Raw genomic sequence first — 20,704 nt, 5'->3', positions numbered from 1 at the left:
GAGAGAATCATGGAAAACATTCCAATTTTGAAATTATTATTTAAAAAAATCCATTTATTTGCTTGTAACCATTGCCCCAAAACTTTTATGGCTGCTCCCTAAGAAATAATGGAATAGCCCAGAAATATTTCCATGGATTTTGCTTCCAGAAAATCTCCCTGGCTTCTTTCAGCTCTCATTCTCATGCAAATTAATTCCAATTAATTCCAATTTTAATATCAATATCACAGAAATAATTGGAATTTTGAGTTGAATTCTTGGTTTTTTCTGGTTTTTTTTCCCTGCAGGTATTGCCCAGGGGGCCCTGACTCTGATTTTGAATATTCCACCCAGTCCTACACAGGATATGAGGTTCTGATTTTTTATTTTTATTCTTATTTTTAATTTATTTTTTTGGTTATTCCCACATTCCTTAAGCCTGGCTTTGGTTTAGGCTGGGCTTTATTTCTGCTGCTCCCTCCTCTTGCAAGAATAAAGGCAAAAATAAACACAAAAATCAAAAAAAAACCAAAATCAACTTTTATAAACTTCAGGTTTTAAAGCAAAATCCAGGAGAGAAATTCTTACAATAATTAATTACAATTAATTCACTGCATTTTTTGTAATTATTACAATTACAAATACAAATAATTACAAATTATTGCAATTCATGATGACTTAAAATTTTAAAATTTGTCTAAGAAGGTTCTTCAAACACAGAGATCTGGAGAGGTTCCTACAGAATATTAAAAAAAATGTAAATTTTGATTAAAAAATCCTCATTTTTTAGCTGTTAATACCCCTGAAATTCAATGAATTCCCTTTTCTCTGCAGTGATAAATTGAAATTTTTATATTTTCATTTTTCTATTTCCAAACTTCCCTCCCTGTTGTGTGGAGGAAATTTAACAGCAGTTTATGATTGAATTATTGGCACTGATTTTAACCAAAAAACTCCAAAGCTGTGATAGGAAAACGAGGTAAAACCCACCTGGATTAATTTGCTGAAAATTCCTTTTAAATAGAAATTATTTCTGTTGTTAACTCAGTGATTTCCATCTTTAAATAGGAAAAAATGGGAAATATCAAATGAATCCAGGGACATGAAAATCTATTTAAAATATTATTAATAGCTTCCCATCAGCTGGTGATTTAAAAAATGATTTTTTTAAAAATTTTAATTGAATAAATTTAATTTAGAAATATAAATCTATTTAAAATTTTATTAATATGTTCCCATCAGCAATTGAAGGAATAAATTTAATTTAGAAATAGAAATCTATTTAAAATTTTATTAATAGCTTCCCATCAGCTGGTGATTAAAAAATGATTTTTTAAAAAATTTTAATTGAAGGAATAAATTTAATTTAGAAATATAAATCTATTTAAAATTTTATTAATAGCTTCCCATCAGCTGGTGATTAAAAAATGATTTTTTTAAATTTTAATTGAATAAATTTAATTTAGGAATAGAAATCTATTTAAAATTTTATTAATATGTTCCCATCAGCTGGTGATTAAAAAATGATTTTTTTAAATTTTAATTGAATAAATTTAATTTAGAAATATAAATCTATATAAAATATTATTAATAGGTTCCCATCAGCTGGTGATTAAAGAAATGATTTTTTTAAAATTTTAACTGAAGGAATAAATTTAATTTAGAAATATAAATCTATTTAAAATTTTATTAATAGCTTCCCATCAGCTGGTGATTTAAAAAATGATTTTTTTAAATTTTAATTGAATAAATTTAATTTAGAAATATAAATCTATTTAAAATTTTATTAATATGTTCCCATCAGCAATTGAAGGAATAAATTTAATTTAGAAATAGAAATCTATTTAAAATTTTATTAATAGGTTCCCATCAGCTGGTGATTTAAAAAATGATTTTTTAAAAATTTTAATTGAAGGAATAAATTTAATTTAGAAATAGAAATCTATTTAAAATTTTATTAATAGCTTCCCATCAGCAATTGAAGGAATAAATTTAATTTAGAAATATAAATCTATTTAAAATATTATTAATAGCTTCCCATCAGCTGGTGATTTTAAAAATGATTTTTTTTAAAATTTTAATTGAAGGAATAAATTTAATTTAGAAATATAAATCTATTTAAAATTTTATTCATAGGTTCCCATCAGCAATTGAAGGAATAAATTTAATTTAGAAATATAAATCTATTTAAAATTTTATTAATAGGTTCCCATCAGCTGGTGATTTAAAATGATTTTTTTTTAATTTTAATTGAAGGAATAGATTTAATTTAGAAATGTAAATCTATTTAAAATATTATTAATAGGTTCCCATCAGCTGGTGATTTAAAAAATGATTTTTTTTTTAAATTTTAATTGAAGGAATAAATTTAATTTAGAAATATAAATTTATTTAAAATTTTATTAATAGGTTCCCATCAGCTGGTGATTTATTAATAGGTTCCCATCAGCTGGTGATTTAAAAAATGATTTTTTTAAATTTTAATTGAATAAATTTAATTTAGAAATATAAATCTATTTAAAATATTATTAATAGGTTCCCATCAGCTGGTGATTTAAAAAATGATTTTTTTTAAAATTTTAATTGAAGGAATAAATTTAATTTAGAAATATAAATCTATTTAAAATTTTATTAATAGCTTCCCATCAGCTGGTGATTTAAAAAATGTTTTTTTAAAAAATTTTAATTGAAGGAATAAATTTAATTTAGAAATATAAATTTATTTAAAATATTATTAATAGCTTCCCATCAGCTGGTGATTTAAAAAATGATTTTTTTTTTAAATTTTAATTGAAGGAATAAATTTAATTTAGAAATATTTGAGACCCAGACTGAGTGTAGGAGGAATTTAAAAAACATTTTTGGTTTTTGTAACACTTTTGTGACTCAATGCAGAGATTTATTTTAGCTTGGAGAGCACTAAAAATATTGGAATCTTTTGGAATATTCCAAAATATTGGAATTTCATTGGAATGAAAACACTAAAAATGGAATAATTTTGCTGATTTTAGGTCATGGTGCCATCTCAGGGTAAAAATGTTGAAATTTTAAAAAATTTTTTTAAAAATTTAAAATTTAAATTTAAATTTAAAAATTTAAAAAAATATTTTAAAAAACTTTAAAAAAATTAAAAAAATTTAAAAATATTTTTAATAAATTTAAAAAAAATTTTAAAAATATTTTAAAAAAGAGCCAAATTCATATTTATAATTTTACAAAGTTTTGGTTTGTGGGTTTGGAGGCTTTGGGTAAATCAGGAATTGAAATTTTCAGCATTTTTGGGGGAAAATAAAGTTTCTAAAATGAATTTTTGGGGTTTTTTTCAGCCAACATCCATGAGGGCCATCCGGGCTCGCTACGATCCCTTCCTCCAGACCAGGCACAGAGTGGAGCAGGTAAAATTTCCTTCAATTTGGGATGCAAAAAAATCAGAATTATTTCAATTTCTTCAATTAGTGAGCTGCGGAAATTAAAAAATTTAAAAAAATTAAAAATTTAAAAAATTAAAAATTCAATTTTTAGAGTTAAATTTATCTATTTTCAGCTGCAGAAATTAAAAAATTAAAAAAAATTAAAATTAAAAAAATTAAAAATTCAATTTCTAGACTTAAATTTAAATCTGCTTTGATCAGTTTTTTCTTTATCTCCAAATCCAGTGGAAAATTCTCCATGAATTCAGAACTTTCTCCCTCAGGATTTTGAGGATGAAAGGAAATTTTAAGGATTAAAGGAAATTCAAAGCAGAAATTAAAAAAATTTAAAAATTAAAAAAAATTAAAAAATTAAAAATTTTAAACAATTAAAAAATTTTAAAAATTTAAAAATTTAAAAAAAATTAAAAATTAAATTTCTAGAGTTAAATTTAAATCTGTTTTGATCAGTTTTTTCTTTATCTCCAAATCCAGTGGAAAATTCTCCATGAATTCAGAACTTTCTCCCTCAGGATTAAAAGAAATTTTAAGGATTAAAGGAAATTCAAAGCAGAAATTTAAAAATATTAAAAAATAAAAAAAAAAATTAAAAAATTAAAAAATTTTAAAAATTTAAAAATTTAAAAAAAATTAAAAATTAAATTTCTAGAGTTAAATTTAAATCTGTTTTGATCAGTTTTTTCTTTATCTCCAAACCCAGTGGAAAATTCTCCATGAATTCAGAACTTTCTCCCTCAGGATTTTGAGGATTCAAGGAAATTTTAAGGATTAAAGGAAATTCAAAGCCGAAATTAAAAAAAAATTAAAAAATTAAAAAATTTTTAAAAAATTTTAAAAAATTAAAATTAAATTTTTAGAGTTAAATTTAAATCTGCTTTGATCAGTTCTTTCTTTATTTCCAAATCCATTGGAAAATTCTCCATGAATTCAGAACTTTCTCCCTCAGGATTTTGAGGATTAAACGAAATTTTAAGGATTAAAGGAAATTTTAAGGATTAAAGGAAATTCTACATGGATGAAAGGAAATTCAAAGCAGAAATTTAAAAATTTTAAAAAATTTGAAAAATTTAAAAATTTTAAAAAATTAAAAATTCAATTTCTAGAGTTAAATTTAAATCTGCTTTGATCAGTTTTTTCTTTATCTCCAAATCCATTGGAAAATTCTCCAGGAATTCAGAACTTTCTCCCTCAGGATTAAAGGAAATTTTAAGGATTAAAGGAAATTCAAAGCAGAAATTAAAAAATTTTTAAAAATTTAAAAAATTTAAAAAATTAAAAATTTTTTTAAAAGTTAAAGAAATATAAAAATTAAAAAATTCAATTTCTAGAGTTAAATTTAAATCTGCTTTGATCAGTTTTTTCTTTATGTCCAAATCCATTGGAAAATTCTCCATGAATTCAGAACTTTCTCCCTCAGGATTTTGACGATTAAAGGAAATTCTACATGGATTCAAGGAAATTCAAAGCAGGAATTTAAAAATTTTTAAAAAATTAAAAATTTTAAAATTTTTAAAAAATTTAAAAATTCAAGTTCTAGAGTTAAATTTATCCATTTTCCATTGTCCAACTCTCATTTCCATGAAAGAAATGGTGAATTTTGAACCTTTCCTAAGGTCTCTACCTGATTTTTAATAATAATTTTTAATAATTTCGGTGTTTTTGGAGAGTTGGGTGTGAAAAGTTTCTCAATCCTGGTCTGCTTTGATCAGTTTTTTCTTTATCTCCAAATCCAGTGGAAAATTCTCCATGAATTCAGAACTTTCTCCCTCAGGATTTTGAGGATTAAAGGAAATTTTAAGGATTAAAAGAAATTTTACATGGATGAAAGGAAATTCAAAGCAGAAATTAAAAAATTTAAAAAAAACTAAAAAATTTTTAGAAACTAAAAAATTTTAAAAAATTAAAAATTCAATTTCTAGAGTTAAATTTAAATCTGCTTTGATCAGTTCTTTCTTTATCTCCAAATCCAGTGGAAAATTCTCCATGAATTCAGAACTTTCTCCCTCAGGATGAAAGGAAATTTTAAGGATTAAAGGAAATTCAAAGCAGAAATTAAAAAATTTTTAAAAATTAAAAAATTTTTTAAAAAATTAAAAATTTTTAAAAATTAAAAATTCAATTTCTAGAGTTAAATTTAAATCTGTTTTGATCAGTTTTTTCTTTATCTCCAAATCCATTGGAAAATTCTCCATGAATTCAGAACTTTCTCCCTCAGGATTAAAGGAAATTTTAAGGATTAAAGGAAATTCTACATGGATGAAAGGAAATTCAAAGAATTTTTTGCCTTTTTGGCTCCATTTAGGTAACCTGCAACTGAGATAATTCTGTTTTTTCAGGAAAACTCTCTACAATACCTGCACTGAATTCTTACAGTAAACAAAATAATTTTTGAGGGTTTTTTTAACAAAAAAATAATCATTATAAAAACCTATACAAAACCAATAATTTCTCATAAAACAACACCAAAAAAATCAAACACAACTTAAAAAAATCAAGAATTCCAGCGAAACCTTTGGGATAAATCCCCAGCTGATGATTTCTCCTGTGATATTTTTAATTTTCCAGCTGAAGCAGCTGGGCCACAGCGTGGACAAAGTGGAATTTATTGTGATGGGTGGAACTTTCATGGCTTTACCTGAGGATTACAGGGATTATTTCATCAGGAACCTGCACGATGCCTTGTCTGGTCACACTTCCAACAACGTGGCAGAAGCTGTCAGGTCAGCAATAATTCCCAATTTCTGTTATTTCTCCTTTGAAAACAATGAGGAAAATCAGGGTTTTTTTTGGAAACTCTGTGGTTTTTGGGCACTGAATATTCCAACAACAAAGCAGAGGCTGTCAGGTGAGGAATAATTCCCAGTTGAAATTGTTTATTCTGTGAAAACAATGAGGAAAATCTTATTTTTTGGGGTTTTTTTTTTTGGTTTTTGAGCACTGAATATTCCCAGCTCTGCAGAGCAGCACCAGGCAGACCCAACAATGTGGCAGAAGCTGTCAGGTGAGCAATAATTCCCAGCTGAAATGATTTATTCTTTGAAAACAATGAGGAAAACCCTATTTTTTTTCCAAAGATGTTGGTTTTGAGCACTGAATATTCCCAGCTCTGCAGAGCAGCACCCCTGGAAGTGCAGGAAAATCCAAATTTTTCGGATTTTTTTGCCATTCCAGGCAGCTGTGTCACGCTTCACCACCCTGATTTGGGGTTGTGACGAACACCAGGGCCACGGGATTGATTCTTGATTTATTCCTGATTGATTTTTGATTTATTCTTGATTGATTTTTGATTTATTCTTGATTTATTTTTTTGTTGCCTGCAGCTGGGGAGGGGGAGCTGGGACGTCAGGGATGACTCAGCCCCGAGAGCGTCAGAGCTCCCGGCCCCTTCCAGCCCCAAAACACCTCCTGGCCTCTCCAATTCTCCAATTCTCACAGCCTGATCCTGATCCTGGCCAGGAAATTCGGAATTTTCAATGCTTGATGGCAAAAAAAAATAAATTAAAATAGAGGTTTGGTTGTTTTGGAGTTGATAAATAAGTGAGCGTCCCTTGGCTGTGCTGCTGTGGGTTTTGATTTGTGGTGTTACCCAGCTCAAGAAAAGCGATTTTAGAGCTGGCACCTCCAAGAGAAATTATTTTAGAGCTAAAGTGATTTTAGAACCCTAATTTCCAGCAGAAATTATTCTAAAACCAGCCCTTTGTACCTCAAAGCTGCGACTTAATTCCCTTTTTCCTCTGGAGGGCACCAAACACTTCAGCTCCTTTTATTTGCTTTTTTTTTTGGGTTGTTTTTTTTTTTGTTCCTCCCACTTGTCGTCGCTCAAAGAGCAAACAAAAACCACCCTGCTGCTCTTTCCAAGTGGGTTTTTATGGAGATAAAATAAAAAACGAGTTGGGCAAAGAGTTTCTGAAGGACACAGCTCCTCAGGGAAGGAGGGTGGTCCGTTCTGATTATTGCTGTGATTCATGGTGTGGGAAGTCCATATTTTATTTTTTTTTTTTCCTCCTGCTGCAGGTGTCTTAGCTGATTTTATTGGGCCTAAAATAATTTTTCAAGCTGCCTGGCCTTTGCTGGGCAGATAAAAAGGGAATTATTTCTGCCCCAGCGATTTTAAAGGCAAAGTGACTCGGTGGAGTCAGAGCAGGGGGACAGAAACCCTGCCCTGGCAGCGTGTGGGTTCCTCAGCAGATGAATCAAGGTTCATATTTTTAACATAAAACTCACTCTAAGTGCTTGGTAAATGCAGTTCTGTGGGAGTTACTGGAGTTGCATTTGGAGAGGTGGAGAAAACGGGACTGGGGATGAATCAGAGCTTTTGCTCTTTGTGCTCCTGGAGCTGGGCTGTTGCCCTGTGGCACTGCAGCCTTGCTTGGGATGGGCAGTGGCACCTGAGCTGAACAGTCAAGGTTGAATTTATTCCTCTCTGTGGCCAGGATTCAGCTCCTTCAGCACTTCCAGCAGAGGCTGAGAGGAGTCCTGAGGGTGTTTTCCCTGCTGTGAGCTGTGGGATCTCAATGGGCTTCTGGAGGATTGATTTCTTGGGCCAATCTTTATTTCAGTTCAGATTTTGTACAGAGATTCCTCCATGTGGGTTCTGAGGGTGTTTTCCCCATTGTGTGCTGTGGGATCTCAATGGGGTTCTGGAGGATTTATTTCCTGGGCAAATCTTTATTTCAGTTCAGATTTTGTACAGAGATTGCTCCATGTGGGACAGGACCTTCATCCTGTGGGGATTTGTGGGATGGTCAAAAACTTTCATGGGAAATCTCCCTGTGCAGGGGCTGCTGTGGGGATTTTTGGCACCGCTCTCATGGCTAAGGAGTTCTGAGGGTGTTTTCCCTGCTGTGAGCTGTGGGATCTCAATGGGGTTCTGGAGGATTTATTTCTTGGGCAAATCTTTATTTCAGTTTAGATTTTGTCCAATGTGGGACAGGACCTTGAGCCAGGTTGGTGCTGTTTGCCAGGGCCTTGCTGATGGCACCAGCTCCCAAATCTCCTCCCTGGTGCCATCCTGGCCAATCCTGGATGAAAGCACAGGACTGTGCAGGAGCACAGAGCAGGCAGCAAGGAAAAAACCCCTTAAATTACAGATTAAACTGGAGGGAGATGCTGGCAGTGGCATCCCCAGCCCTGCTGTGGGGATTTGTGGGATGGTCAGAAACTTCCTTGGAAAATCTCCCTGTGCAGGGGCTGCTGTGGGGATTTTTGGCACCGCTCTCATGGCTGAGGAGTTCTGAGGGTGTTTTCCCTGCTGTGAGCTGTGGGATCTGCCTGGGATCTCAATGGGGTTCTGGAGGATTGATTTCCTGGGCAAATCTTTATTTCAGTTCAGATTTTGTACAGAGATTCCTTCCTGTGGGTTCTGAGGGTGTTTTCCCTGTTGTGAGCTGTGGGATCTGAATGGGATCTCAATGGGGTTCTGGAGGATTTATTTCCTGGGCCAATCTTTATTTCAGTTCAGATTTTGTACAGAGATTGCTCCATGTGGGACAGGACCTTCAGCCTGTGGGGATTTGTGGGATGGTCAGAAACTTCCTTGGAAAATCTCCCTGTGCAGGGGCTGCTGTGGGGATTTTTGGCACCGCTCTCATGGCTGAGGAGTTCTGAGGGTGTTTTCCCTGCTGTGAGCTGTGGGATCTGAATGGGGTTCTGGAGGATTTATTTCTTGGGCAAATCTTTATTTCAGTTCAGATTTTGTCCAGAGATTCCTCCATGTGGGTTCTGAGGGTGTTTTCCCCATTGTGTGCTGTGGGATCTGAGTGGGATCTCAATGGGATCTCAATGGGGTTCTGGAGGATTTATTTCTTGGGCAAATCTTTATTTCAGTTCAGATTTTGTACAGAGATTGCTCCATGTGGGACAGGACCTTCAGCCTGTGGGGATTTGTGGGATGGTCAGAAACTTCCTTGGAAAATCTCCCTGTGCAGGGGCTGCTGTGGGGATTTTTGGCACCGCTCTCATGGCTGAGGAGTTCTGAGGGTGTTTTCCCTGCTGTGAGCTCTGGGATCTGAATGGGATCTCAAAGGGGCTCTGGAGGATTTATTCCTTGGGCAAATCTTTATTTCAGTTCAGATTTTGTCCAGAGATTGCTTCCTGTGGGTTCTGAGGGTGTTTTCCCCATTGTGTGCTGTGGGAGCTGAATGGGGCTCTGGAGGATTTATTTCTTGGGCAAATCTTTATTTCAGTTCAGATTTTGTACAGAGATTGCTCCATGAGGGACAGGACCTTCATCCAGCAGAGAACCCCAGAATCCTGGCATGGTTTGGCTTGGAAAGGACCTTAACTCATCCCTGCCACCCACAGGGACGCTCCCACTCTCCCCTCTTGCTCCAAACCCCGATTTTCCCCCTTTCCCCCAGTAATTTCTGGTTTTTGTCCCAGCCCTGTGCTCTGCTGTCACGCTGACACACCGACCTGAGGGATCAGCAGTCTGCCAACGTCATTTTCAATTTTCTTCTTGTGATGCTTCATCTCCATCAGCCCTCTGAGGCTCCTGGTGCCAGCTAATCTGATAAAAAGGATCCTTTCCCTCACTAGGACAGGGTAAAGAAATTATCCCTCAAACCAGCCTGGATGTCACCTGAATCTCCTGAAATTCTGGTTTTCTCGTAGATAAATGGGTGAACTCATCCACCAAAAGTGTGATTTTTTGCAAAGATAAACAGGGAAACTTCCAGAGGCGAGGAAGGGAATTAATTCCCTGGGTTTTAATATTTCTGCAGCACCTCCCTTTTGGGGTAATAAACAGAAATTCAGACAGCAATCTTTGCTCGAGGTGCTTGGCTTTGCCTGAGAAATAGCTTGGCCAAGGAGCGGGTGAAGAATTGCAGAGCCAGGGGGGATCTTTGTTTCTGAGAGGACCCAGAAGTTTTCATTTTTCTCCCTGAGAGCACCACTTCAGAATTTCTGGGTGCCTGTCAGGCCGGGCTGTGGGCTCGCTGATAAGCTTCCCTTCCTCAGCAGCAGGTTTGCAATAATTAAAATTATTCAGGGTTTCACAATCGCCACAGAATCGCTGCTGGATGGGTTTTTATTTTTTATTTTTTTCTTCTCCCCCTGGAGAAACTCATCTGCTCCCATCAAGGCCCCGAGCGTGGAGCTGATTGCGGCTCCTTTTGCTCTTTGCCGAGGACAATCAAGAGCAGGGGAAAGGTGTAAAAATGCTCATGCAAATGAGAATTGCTGCTCCTCTCACCTGACCCGTGAGTCATGAGGGGTGCTGGGCTTATTGAGCTGCCACCACCACCACCGTGAGTCACCACGGCAGCAGCGGGAGCTGACTCCTAATGAGGGAACAGAGCTCGGGGAAAAGCACAGAAACCCGGGATTGCAGCCCTGCACCTCCTGGGAGTGCAGCAGCATCTCCTGAGCTGGGCTGGGGGGGAAAAAGGGGAAAAAAGGGATCCAGGAGAGCTCAGAGCCTAAAGGGGATCCAGGAGAGCTCAGAGCCCAAAGGGGCTCCAGGAGAGCTCAGAGCCCAAAGGGGATCCAGGGAGAGCTCAGGGCCTCAAGGGGATCCAGGGAGAGCTCAGGGCCTAAAGGGGATCCAGGAGAGCTCAGGGCCCAAAGGGGATCCAGGAGAGCTCAGGGCCTCAAGGGGATCCAGGAGAGCTCAGAGCCCAAAGGGGATCCAGGAGAGCTCAGAGCCTAAAGGGGATCCAGGAGAGCTCAGGGCCTAAAGGGGATCCAGGAGAGCTCAGAGCCTAAAGGGGATCCAGGGAGAGCTCAGAGCCTAAAGGGGATCCAGGAGAGCTCAGGGCCTAAAGGGGCTCCAGGAGAGCTCAGAGCCCAAAGGGGCTGCAGGAGAGCTCAGAGCCTAAAGGGGATCCAGGAGAGCTCAGGGCCTAAAGGGGATCCAGGGAGAGCTCAGGGCCTAAAGGGGATCCAGGAGAGCTCAGAGCCTAAAGGGGCTCCAGGAGAGCTCAGGGCCTAAAGGGGCTCCAGGAGAGCTCAGAGCCTAAAGGGGATCCTGGAGAGCTCAGAGCCTAAAGGGGCTCCAGGAGAGCTCAGAGCCTAAAGGGGATTCAGGAGAGCTCAGGGCCTAAAGGGGATCCAGGAGAGCTCAGCCTCAAGGGGATCCAGGGAGAGCTCAGAGCCTAAAGGGGATCCAGGAGAGCTCAGAGCCTAAAGGGGATCCAGGAGAGCTCAGCCTCAAGGGGATCCAGGAGAGCTCAGAGCCTAAAGGGGATCCAGGGAGAGCTCAGGGCCTAAAGGGGATCCAGGAGAGCTCAGGGCCTAAAGGGAGCCAGGGAGAGCTCAGAGCCTAAAGGGGATCCAGGGAGAGCTCAGAGCCTAAAGGGGATCCAGGAGAGCTCAGAGCCTAAAGGGGCTCCAGGGAGAGCTCAGGGCCTAAAGGGGATCCAGGAGAGCTCAGGGCCTAAAGGGGATCCAGGAGAGCTCAGAGCCTAAAGGGGATCCAGGAGAGCTCAGAGCCTAAAGGGGATCCTGGAGAGCTCAGGGCCTAAAGGGGCTCCAGGAGAGCTCAGAGCCTAAAGGGGACGCAGGGAGAGCTCAGGGCCTAAAGGGGATCCAGGAGAGCTCAGAGCCTAAAGGGGATCCAGGAGAGCTCAGGGCCTAAAGGGGATCCAGGAGAGCTCAGAGCCTAAAGGGGATCCAGGAGAGCTCAGAGCCTAAAGGGGATCCAGGAGAGCTCAGAGCCTAAAGGGGCTCCAGGAGAGCTCAGAGCCTAAAGGGGACGCAGGGAGAGCTCAGGGCCTAAAGGGGATCCAGGAGAGCTCAGGGCCTAAAGGGGATCCAGGAGAGCTCAGAGCCTAAAGGGGCTCCAGGAGAGCTCAGGGCCTAAAGGGGATCCAGGGAGAGCTCAGAGCCTAAAGGGGATCCTGGAGAGCTCAGGGCCTAAAGGGGATCCAGGAGAGCTCAGGGCCTAAAGGGGCTCCAGGGAGAGCTCAGGGCCTAAAGGGGATCCAGGAGAGCTCAGGGCCTAAAGGGGATCCAGGAGAGCTCAGGGCCTAAAGGGGATCCAGGAGAGCTGGAGAGGGCTTGGGGTAAGGGATGGAGGGACAGGGAATGGGTTCTCACTGAGGAAAGAGAGGTTTGGATGGGGTTTGGGAAGCAATTCCTGGCTGAATAGAATTCCCAGAGATCCCTGGCAGTGTCCAAGGCCCAAACCATTCCATGATTTTCATAATTTCTGTGATTTTAGTATCTTTAGAAGAGATTTAGAGAGGTTTAGATGGAATTTAGATGGGAAGCAATTCCTGGCTGAATACAATTCCCAGAAATCCTTGAGTGTCCAAGGCCAAGGCCAGGCTGGAGCAGCCTGATCTCATGGAAGGTGCTTGGAATTGGATCATCCTGAAGGTCCCTTCCCACCCAAACCATTCCCTGATTTTCATCATTTCTGTGATTTTAGTATCTTTAGAAGAGATTTAAAGAGGTTTAGATGGGATTTAGATGGGAAGCAATTCCTGGCTGAATGGAATTCCCAGAGATCCCTGGCAGTGTCCAAGGCCAGGGCAGCCTGATTTCATGGAAGGTTCCTGCAGGTGCTTGGAATTGGATCATCGTGAAGGTCCCTTCCACCCAAACCATTCCATGATTTTCCCCACCCAAACCATTCCCTGATTTTCATGATTTCTGTGATTTTAGTATCTTTAGAAGAGATTTAGAGAGGTTTGGATGGGGTTTGGGAAGGAATTCCTGGCTGAATGGCATCTCCAGAGATCCCTGGCAGTGTCCAAGGCCAGGACAGCCTGATTTGATGGAAGGTTCCTGCAGGTGCTTGGAATGGTCCCTTCCCACCCAAACCATTCCCTGATTTTCATGATTTCTGTGATTTCCACTGGGAAAAGAGAGGTTTAGATGGGATTTAGATGGGAAGCAATTCCTGGCTGAATGGAATTCCCAGAAATCCCTGGCAGTGTCCAAGGCCAGGCTGGAGCAGCCTGACCTCATGGAAGGTGCTTGGAATTGGATCATCCTGAAGGTCCCCTCCCACCCAAACCATTCCATGATTTTCCCCACCCAAACCATTCCCTGATTTTCATGATTTCTGTGGTTTCAGTATCTTTAGGGACACAGAAATAATTTATATTTTTAAATTTTTTCTTCTGATGCCTGATGTTTGATAAGGCTGGCACGTGACAGAGTGAGGAGATAACCCACTCTAATCTCTGATTTTCCTGAGACAACATCCAGCTGCAAATCACACACAAATATCCCACAACAGACCCAAAACTGGGCCATCAGTCCCTTAAAAATCTCATTTTCCACATGGAACCCCCAGAACCCTTGAGGGGGAATTGCTGCCTTTGATTCCTGGTGGAGCAGCTCCTGACTCCACCTTTTCCTTGGATTTCCATCCATCTTTTCCTTGGATTTCCATCCCCTTTTCCTTGGATTTCCATCCACATTTTCCTTGGATTTCCATCCACCTTTTCCTTGGATTTCCATCCACCTTTTCCCTGGATTTCCATCCACCTTTCCCCTGGATTTCCATCCACCTTTTCCTTGGATTTCCATCAGTTTCCTGTGCCAGGAATTCTTTTGTGTCCCCCGTGGGGCTGGGGACAGGCAGCAGTTGCCCACAATTATCCTGGTGGGGAGGGAAGTTTTCCTCCAGCCATCCCAAAAAAAGCCAGATTGATTTTTTTTTTTGGGGAACAGGACAAAATCTGAGCTCCAACCCCAACCATTCTCAAATTCCCACCTTAATTTCAGATATTTCAGCCAGAGACCTCTCCAAGCCCAACCATTCTTAAATTCTCACCTCAATTTCAGATATTTCAGCCAGAGACCTCTCAACCCCAACCATTCTCAAATTCTCACCTTAATTTCAGCCAGAGACCTCTCAACCCCAACCATTCTCAAATTCTCACCTCAATTTCAGATTTTTCAGCCAGAGACCTCTCAACCCCAACCATTCTCAAATTCTCAGCTTAATTTCAGCCAGAGACCTCTCAACCCCAACCATTCTCAGATTCCCACCTTAATTTCAGATTTTTCAGCCAGAGACCTCTCCAAGCCCAACCATTCTCAGATTCTCACCTCAATTTCAGATTTTTCAGCCATTCCTCCTCTGATGGCTCCAGGAAATCCCGGTGGCTGCAGGCAGAGGGCGGGGCTGGCTGGGATTTTGGGAGGGTGGGGTGGCCCTGGCACAGAATTCCCAGAGGATTTGTGGCTGTTCCTGGATCCCTGAAGTGTCCAAGGCCAGGCTGGAGCAGTCTGGGACAGGGGAAGGTGTTGGGGATGGAACTGGATGAGCTTTGAGGTCCCTTCCCACCCAAACCCATCTGGAATTTTGGGATTCTGAAGGTTCAGCAACGCCTGGATTTGCTTTTCAATATCGAGGAACAAAGCTGCTTTTATAAAATGGTGCTTTCTAAAGTTGAAGTCTGTTCTAAATAAGACTTTTGGACCTTTTCTGGGAGACAGGGGCAGCCTGGTGCTGCATTTTAACCAAAATTCAGCCTTTTTGCTCAGTTTTTAGGGCGCTGTGGGGTCTGTGGGGTAACAGATGAGCACATTGAGCCTGTGTTCCACCGAGCCCAGAGTGAGAAATCCTCTGCTCCTGGCCAGAGGTCGGAGCAAACCCTTTTCACCTCCTGCCTCCTGCAGGCAGCCGAAAAACCGCCCTGCAATTCCGGAGCTCGTTCCACTAATGTCCCTTAATTGAGCTTCCCGAGTTGCTAATTGTGATTCCAACAGAAAAAAACCAACAAAAAACCGAGGCAGGCTTTGAGTCACTGTGCAGTGATTCATGCTGGGGCCATCGAGCGCGCTCGCTGTTCTCCTTTTATCTCCTTTTATCTCCTTTTATCTCCTTTTATCTACCTTGACCCCGTGCTCCAGGTGATGCTCGCTCCTCACCCTTCATCTGCCACCGCGCACCCCGGCGCAAATCCGCGGAATTTTGGATTGAAGGAGCTCAATCTCTGCCCCTGGCCGAGGGGGAAATTAAAAATTGCATTTGGCAGTCAGCTCCCGGCCCTGGCCCTGCCCTAATGAGTGGGTGCGGTGACAGGGAGGCTCTCGAGGCTCCAAATTGCCGGGTTCAGCTCCGATCCCAGCGGCAGTTTTGGGATGTGGGGACTCACCGGGCCCCGTGTCCCCCTCCCGTGCGGAGGCGTGAAAAGCGCCAATCGCTTGGTTTGAAAATGTTAAAAGTTTCATAGGAACACAATGGTTTTAAAAATGGGAATGTAATTAGAGTAAGAATAATCTGGACAATTTGAATTAGGACGATATGAGACAATAGGGACAAAGAGTTATGGATGTCCGGGTACCTTTTCTGGGAAAAAGGACACGCATTAACAAAGGATTAACCCCTAAAAACAACAGCCTGTTGCATATTCATACACCTCACACATGATGCATAAATTCCATTCAAACACAGGATTCTGTCTGGTCATCCTCAGCTTCTTCCTCTGAATCCTGACAGCGCCTTCGAGGTGGGAAGTGTTCAGTGGGAAGAAGTTCATTTCTTCTGATCAGGGAACAAAAAATTCTTTATCTCTGAAAGATTTAAGTGTCCTGGGGCTGCTGTCTCGCTGCGAGTGCCTCATTCCCTTCTTTAAAAAATCATAGTTCTGATTTTATCTGCAAAAGTTACCTTTGAATTCCATTTTCCATATTATCAAAACGTTAACACAGCCCTGCTAATCAATACATCCAAAGGCACACGGTAAATATCTGCCACACAGAGCCGTATAAAATGCACTTCTCACGGAGGGGAATCGCAGGAGGCAGCAGCAGCGCTGGAAATGGGCTGGATCCATCCGAGCTTGTCTGTCAAATCCCCGCGGACATGCAGCAGGCCAGGCAGGAGATAAGTGGCTGTTGTTTTAGTGCCAGATCGTTTACAGCACAAAATCTGCCCAGATTCCCTTTTGTTCCCGGAGATTTGCAGCCTAGCTCCTAATAATTCTGGAAAAAAACCAGGCAGATTTGCTTTGTTTCCAGCCTTTGGATGTGCTGAGGCACTGGCACGGATTTCCCAGGGAGTTGTGGTTGCTCATCCCTGGAAATGTCCAAGGTTGGAGCAGCCCGGGGTAGTGGAAGGTGTTGAGGCTGGAATGGGATGAGCTTTAAGGTCCCTTCCCACCCAAACTATTTAATTTCAACCTGTTTATCACTGAGTGTTAGTCCCTAAATGCCTTCCTAAATCTTGCAGAATTTATGGGTTTTTACCCCAAAGCTGTCTGGCCTTTGTTGCTGCTCATTTCCTGCTGCACTTCCCAACTTTTAACTGCTGGAGTCGATGTCCTTCCTTCCTTCCTTCCTTCCTTCCTTCCTTCCTTCCTTCCTTCCTTCCTTCCTTCCTTCCTTCCTTCCTTCCTTCCTTCCTTCCTTCCTTCCTTCCTTCCTTCCTTCCTTCCTTCCTTCCTTCCTTCCTTCCTTCCTTCCTTCCGCCACTTCCGCCACTTCCGCCACTTCCGCCACTTCCGCCACTTCCGCCACTTCCTTCCTTCCTTCCGCCACTTCCTTCCTTCCTTCCGCCACTTCCTTCCTTCCGCCACTTCCTTCCTTCCTTCCTTCCGCCACTTCCTTCCTTCCTTCCTTCCTTCCTTCCTTCCTTCCTTCCTTCCTTCCTTCCTTCCTTCCTTCCTTCCTTCCTTCCTTCCTTCCTTCCTTCCTTCCTTCCTTCCTTCCTTCCTTCCTTCCTTCCTTCCTTCCTTCCTTCCTTCCTTCCTTCCTTCCTTCCTTCCTTCCTTCCGCCACTTCCTTCCGCCACTTCCTTCCGCCACTTCCTTCCTTCCTTCCGCCACTTCCTTCCTTCCTTCCTTCCTTCCTTCCTTCCTTCCTTCCTTCCTTCCGCCACTTCCTTCCTTCCTTCCGCCACTTCCTTCCGCCACTTCCTTCCGCCACTTCCTTCCTTCCGCCACTTCCTTCCTTCCGCCACTTCCTCCTTTCCTTTCCTTTCCTTTCCTTTCCTTTCCTTTCCTTTCCTTTCCTTTCCTTTCCTTTCCTTTCCTTTCCTTTCCTTTCCTTTCCTTTCCTTTCCTTTCCTTTCCTTTCCTTTCCTTTCCTTTCCATTTTCCTTTCCATTTTCCTTTCCTTTCCATTTTCCTTTCCATTTTCCTTTCCATTTTCCTTTCCATTTTCCTTTCCATTTTCCTTTCCATTTTCCTTTCCATTTCCCTTCCCTTCCCTTCCCTTCCCTTCCCTTCCCTTCCCTTCCCTTCCCTTCCCTTCCCTTCCCTTCCCTTCCCTTCCCTTCCCTTCCCTTCCCTTCCCTTCCCTTCCCTTTCCCAGGGAGGTTTTGGTTCCTCATCCCTGGGAATGTCCAAGGTTGGAGCAGCCCGGGGTAGTGGAAGGTGTTGAGGCTGGAATGGGATGAGCTTTAGGGTCCCTTCCCACCCAAACCATTTTATATTTACCAATCAAACCCGTTTATATTTACCATTAAATTCTGCTTATCACCAAGTGTTAATCCCCCCATAAGTCTGGCAGAATTTATGGAATTTTGCCCCAAAGCTGTCTGGCCTTTGTTGCTGCTCATTTCCTGCTGCATTTCCCAACTTTTAACTGCTGGGGTCGATGTTATTTGGAAGCTCTCTGAGCAAAAAGTCATTTCATCAGATCCTAATCTCGTGGCAGGGAGCTTTCCATCTTCCTTCCTCCCTTCCTCAGCCATGGAATGGGGTTGCTTATCCTGTTATCTGCCCTATTACTGCATGGGAAATATTCCAGTTTGGAATGGAACACATGAAGAAACCAAACCCGTGTGTGGTTTTGGGTTTCCCACTGAGGATGTCGCAACCAAACCCTTTTTCCTCCGAGAATCCCGAGGTGTTTCCTCAGGAATTGGAGCCACCCCAAAATGAGCAATATTTGTAAATCCACCTTTTCATCCCGTGCTGCTGGAAACAGCGTCAGCCTTAGCGGTCATGACATTGTCAGAGCTAAATAATGAATTTTTCCTGTAGGTTTTCAGCAAATTACTGCTGAACACCTGCCAGAGGGAATACTTTGCTCCTTCTTGCTGCTGTGCCCGTGTAATTTGGCAGAGCACAACAAGTTCTCCAATGACCTGCACTAAAATGTTAATGGCAGGGTGGGATCCGTGTGGCCAGCTGGGCTTGGTGGCTGGAAATGGAGATTTATTCAAGGTTTGGCCACCTGTGTGAGTGTGAGCCCGGCCTGGGGCTGATTGTGGGGTTTAAATTGCAATTGTGCCGCTGAGCCAGGGGTGATGTCATGGAGAGAACAGGGCTGTGAAAAACGCCAATCGCTCGGCTTGAAAATTCTAAAAGTTTCATAGTAATAAAATTGGTTATAAAAATAGTAATCCAGTTAGAGTAGTAATAATAATAAGCCCGAAAAAGGACACACATTAACAGAGGATTAACCCTTAAAAACAATAATCTATTGCATATTCATACACCTCATCCATGATGCATAAATTCCATTCAAATACAGGATTCTGTCTGGTCATCCTCAGCTTCTTCCTTCTAATCCTAGCAGCGCCTTCAAGGTAGGAAGAAGTTCATTTCTTCTGATAAGAGGGCAATAAATTCATTTTCTCTGAAAGATTCAGGTGTCCTGTGGCTGCTATTTCACTGTGAGTCCTTTCTTTCTAAAAAGTATCCTACACAGCACAGTTTCTATTTGAACATTTTGTTGTAACCTAAAACTCTATTTACCACACTACTTAAGAGAATGAATCCAGCATTACTTTCTAACACAACACACACAATATTCATTTGGATATTTGCACAAGCCAATCATAAAATAGGCTTTTTTCACAGGGTGCTGTGCGTGAATAACATTTTGGGGTTAATTCCCTCATTATTTCCGCCATCCTGGGGTTAATCCCCTCCTCATTTCACCGCAGCTCGCAGGGGCAGTGCTCGTTGTATTCTGATTTTCCAAGCCGGCACAAACTCAAGCATCACCAATTGCTGAGGTGAGAACGATCCGAAGTGATCATGCCGTGCCCTGCAGCGCTGACAGGGGACCCGAATTCCCTTTTTCCAGCGGAGATTGCTTTGCAGCCGGCATGGAAATGAGCTGGTGAAATAGGGAAATGCGCTTTATGGTTCCCTCAGCTGCGCTCTGCTCGCCTCATTGACGCTGCAAACCCGGAGCCGCCCGCCTTTCAACGGCGCTAAATTAATTTGAAAGAAAACTCATTTTCTGGTGACATGGTGGGTGCAATCGGTGTGGAACAAAGGAAAAAAGAGGTTTAATTTTCATACTTTTGCAGGGGTTTTGTTGCAGCTTTGTGGAGCGCGCTGTGCCCGGCAGAGCAGGAGCAGTTTCCACCTCCCATTTTTGGCTTCTTGAGCTCCTGCCAATCCTTGCTTTATGGAAGATGCTCCTGTGTCTTCCATAGTTTGGTTCCATTCTCTTCTCCAGATCATGGAATCATGGAATAATTCACTTTAAAGGGACCTTTAAGGTCATCAAGTCCAGCAGCCCTAAACCACGTCCCCAAAGTGCCGCATCATTTCTGTCCCCATGTGCCACTCCCATTTCTGCCTCCTTGAGCTCTTTCCAGTCCTTGCTTTATGGAAGATGCTCCTGTCCCAGAGTTTGGTTCCATTCTCTTTTCCAAATCATGGAATCATGGAATAATTCAGTTTAGAAGGGATGTTTAAGGTCATCAAGTCCAGCAGCCCTAAACCACATCCCCAAGTGCCACATCATTTATCGGCGCTAAATTCATTTGAAAGAAAACTCATTTTCTGGTGCCATGGTGGGTGCAATCGGTGTGGAACAAAGGAAAAAAGGAGGTTTAATTTTCATACTTTTGCAGGGGGTGTGGAGCAGGGGTTTTGCTGCAGCTTTGGGGCTGCTTGCTGTGAAATCCGCGTGGCAGCCCCGGGAGCCTGCGCCTTTCATGGCTCAGGAGTTTGGGAAGTTGGAGGCTCCAAAGCTGGAAGTGCAGAGCTGGGGGTGTTTGTGCAGCCTTGCTTTGCTCTCCCTCTCTCTGGGCCCTGACTTGTGCCACAGCCTCGTTCTTTAAATCTCTCTGCGTCACCTTTGTCTGCTCCATCTCTTTGTGCGCTGCTCTGGAAATTCAGAAATCCGCAGGAATTTGTTTCCTGGGTAGGAAAATCCTCCCCTTTTTCCTCAGGTGGCTCTGGGGGAGCTGTGGGTTCAGCTGGGGTGTTCAGAGCTCAGCTCAGATGTTCCTGGAGGTGCAATCAGAGCATCCCAGCCCAAGCCTTGGCTCCCCTGAGGGCTGGGACAGGAGCAGTTTCCACCTCCCATTTCTGCCTCCTTGAGCTCTTTCCAATCCTTGCTGTATGGAAGATGCTCCTGTGTTTTCCAGAGTTTGGTTCCATTCTCTTCTCCAGACCATGGAATCCTGGAATAATTCACTT

At 41.5% G+C, this 20,704-nt stretch overlaps 1 protein-coding gene across 3 annotated transcripts in view; it reads left to right on the top strand.

Moving 5' to 3' along the window:
- Positions 1-20,704, top strand: part of ELP3 (elongator acetyltransferase complex subunit 3) — a 154,964-nt gene that overhangs the window by 16,555 nt on the left and 117,705 nt on the right. For all 3 annotated transcript variants that reach the window (XM_077176464.1, XM_077176463.1, XM_077176465.1), the window contains exons 5-7: positions 288-351; positions 3,306-3,374; positions 5,976-6,130. In XM_077176464.1, coding sequence (XP_077032579.1) covers positions 288-351; positions 3,306-3,374; positions 5,976-6,130 — 288 coding nt within the window. The remainder of the gene's footprint in view (positions 1-287; positions 352-3,305; positions 3,375-5,975; positions 6,131-20,704) is intronic.

The sequence above is a fragment of the Agelaius phoeniceus genome, chromosome 3, assembly GCF_051311805.1.
Source record: "Agelaius phoeniceus isolate bAgePho1 chromosome 3, bAgePho1.hap1, whole genome shotgun sequence".
Taxonomy (NCBI): domain Eukaryota; kingdom Metazoa; phylum Chordata; class Aves; order Passeriformes; family Icteridae; genus Agelaius; species Agelaius phoeniceus.
Note: the sequence above shows the minus strand (reverse complement) of the source record. Positions and strands in the feature narration are given on the sequence as shown.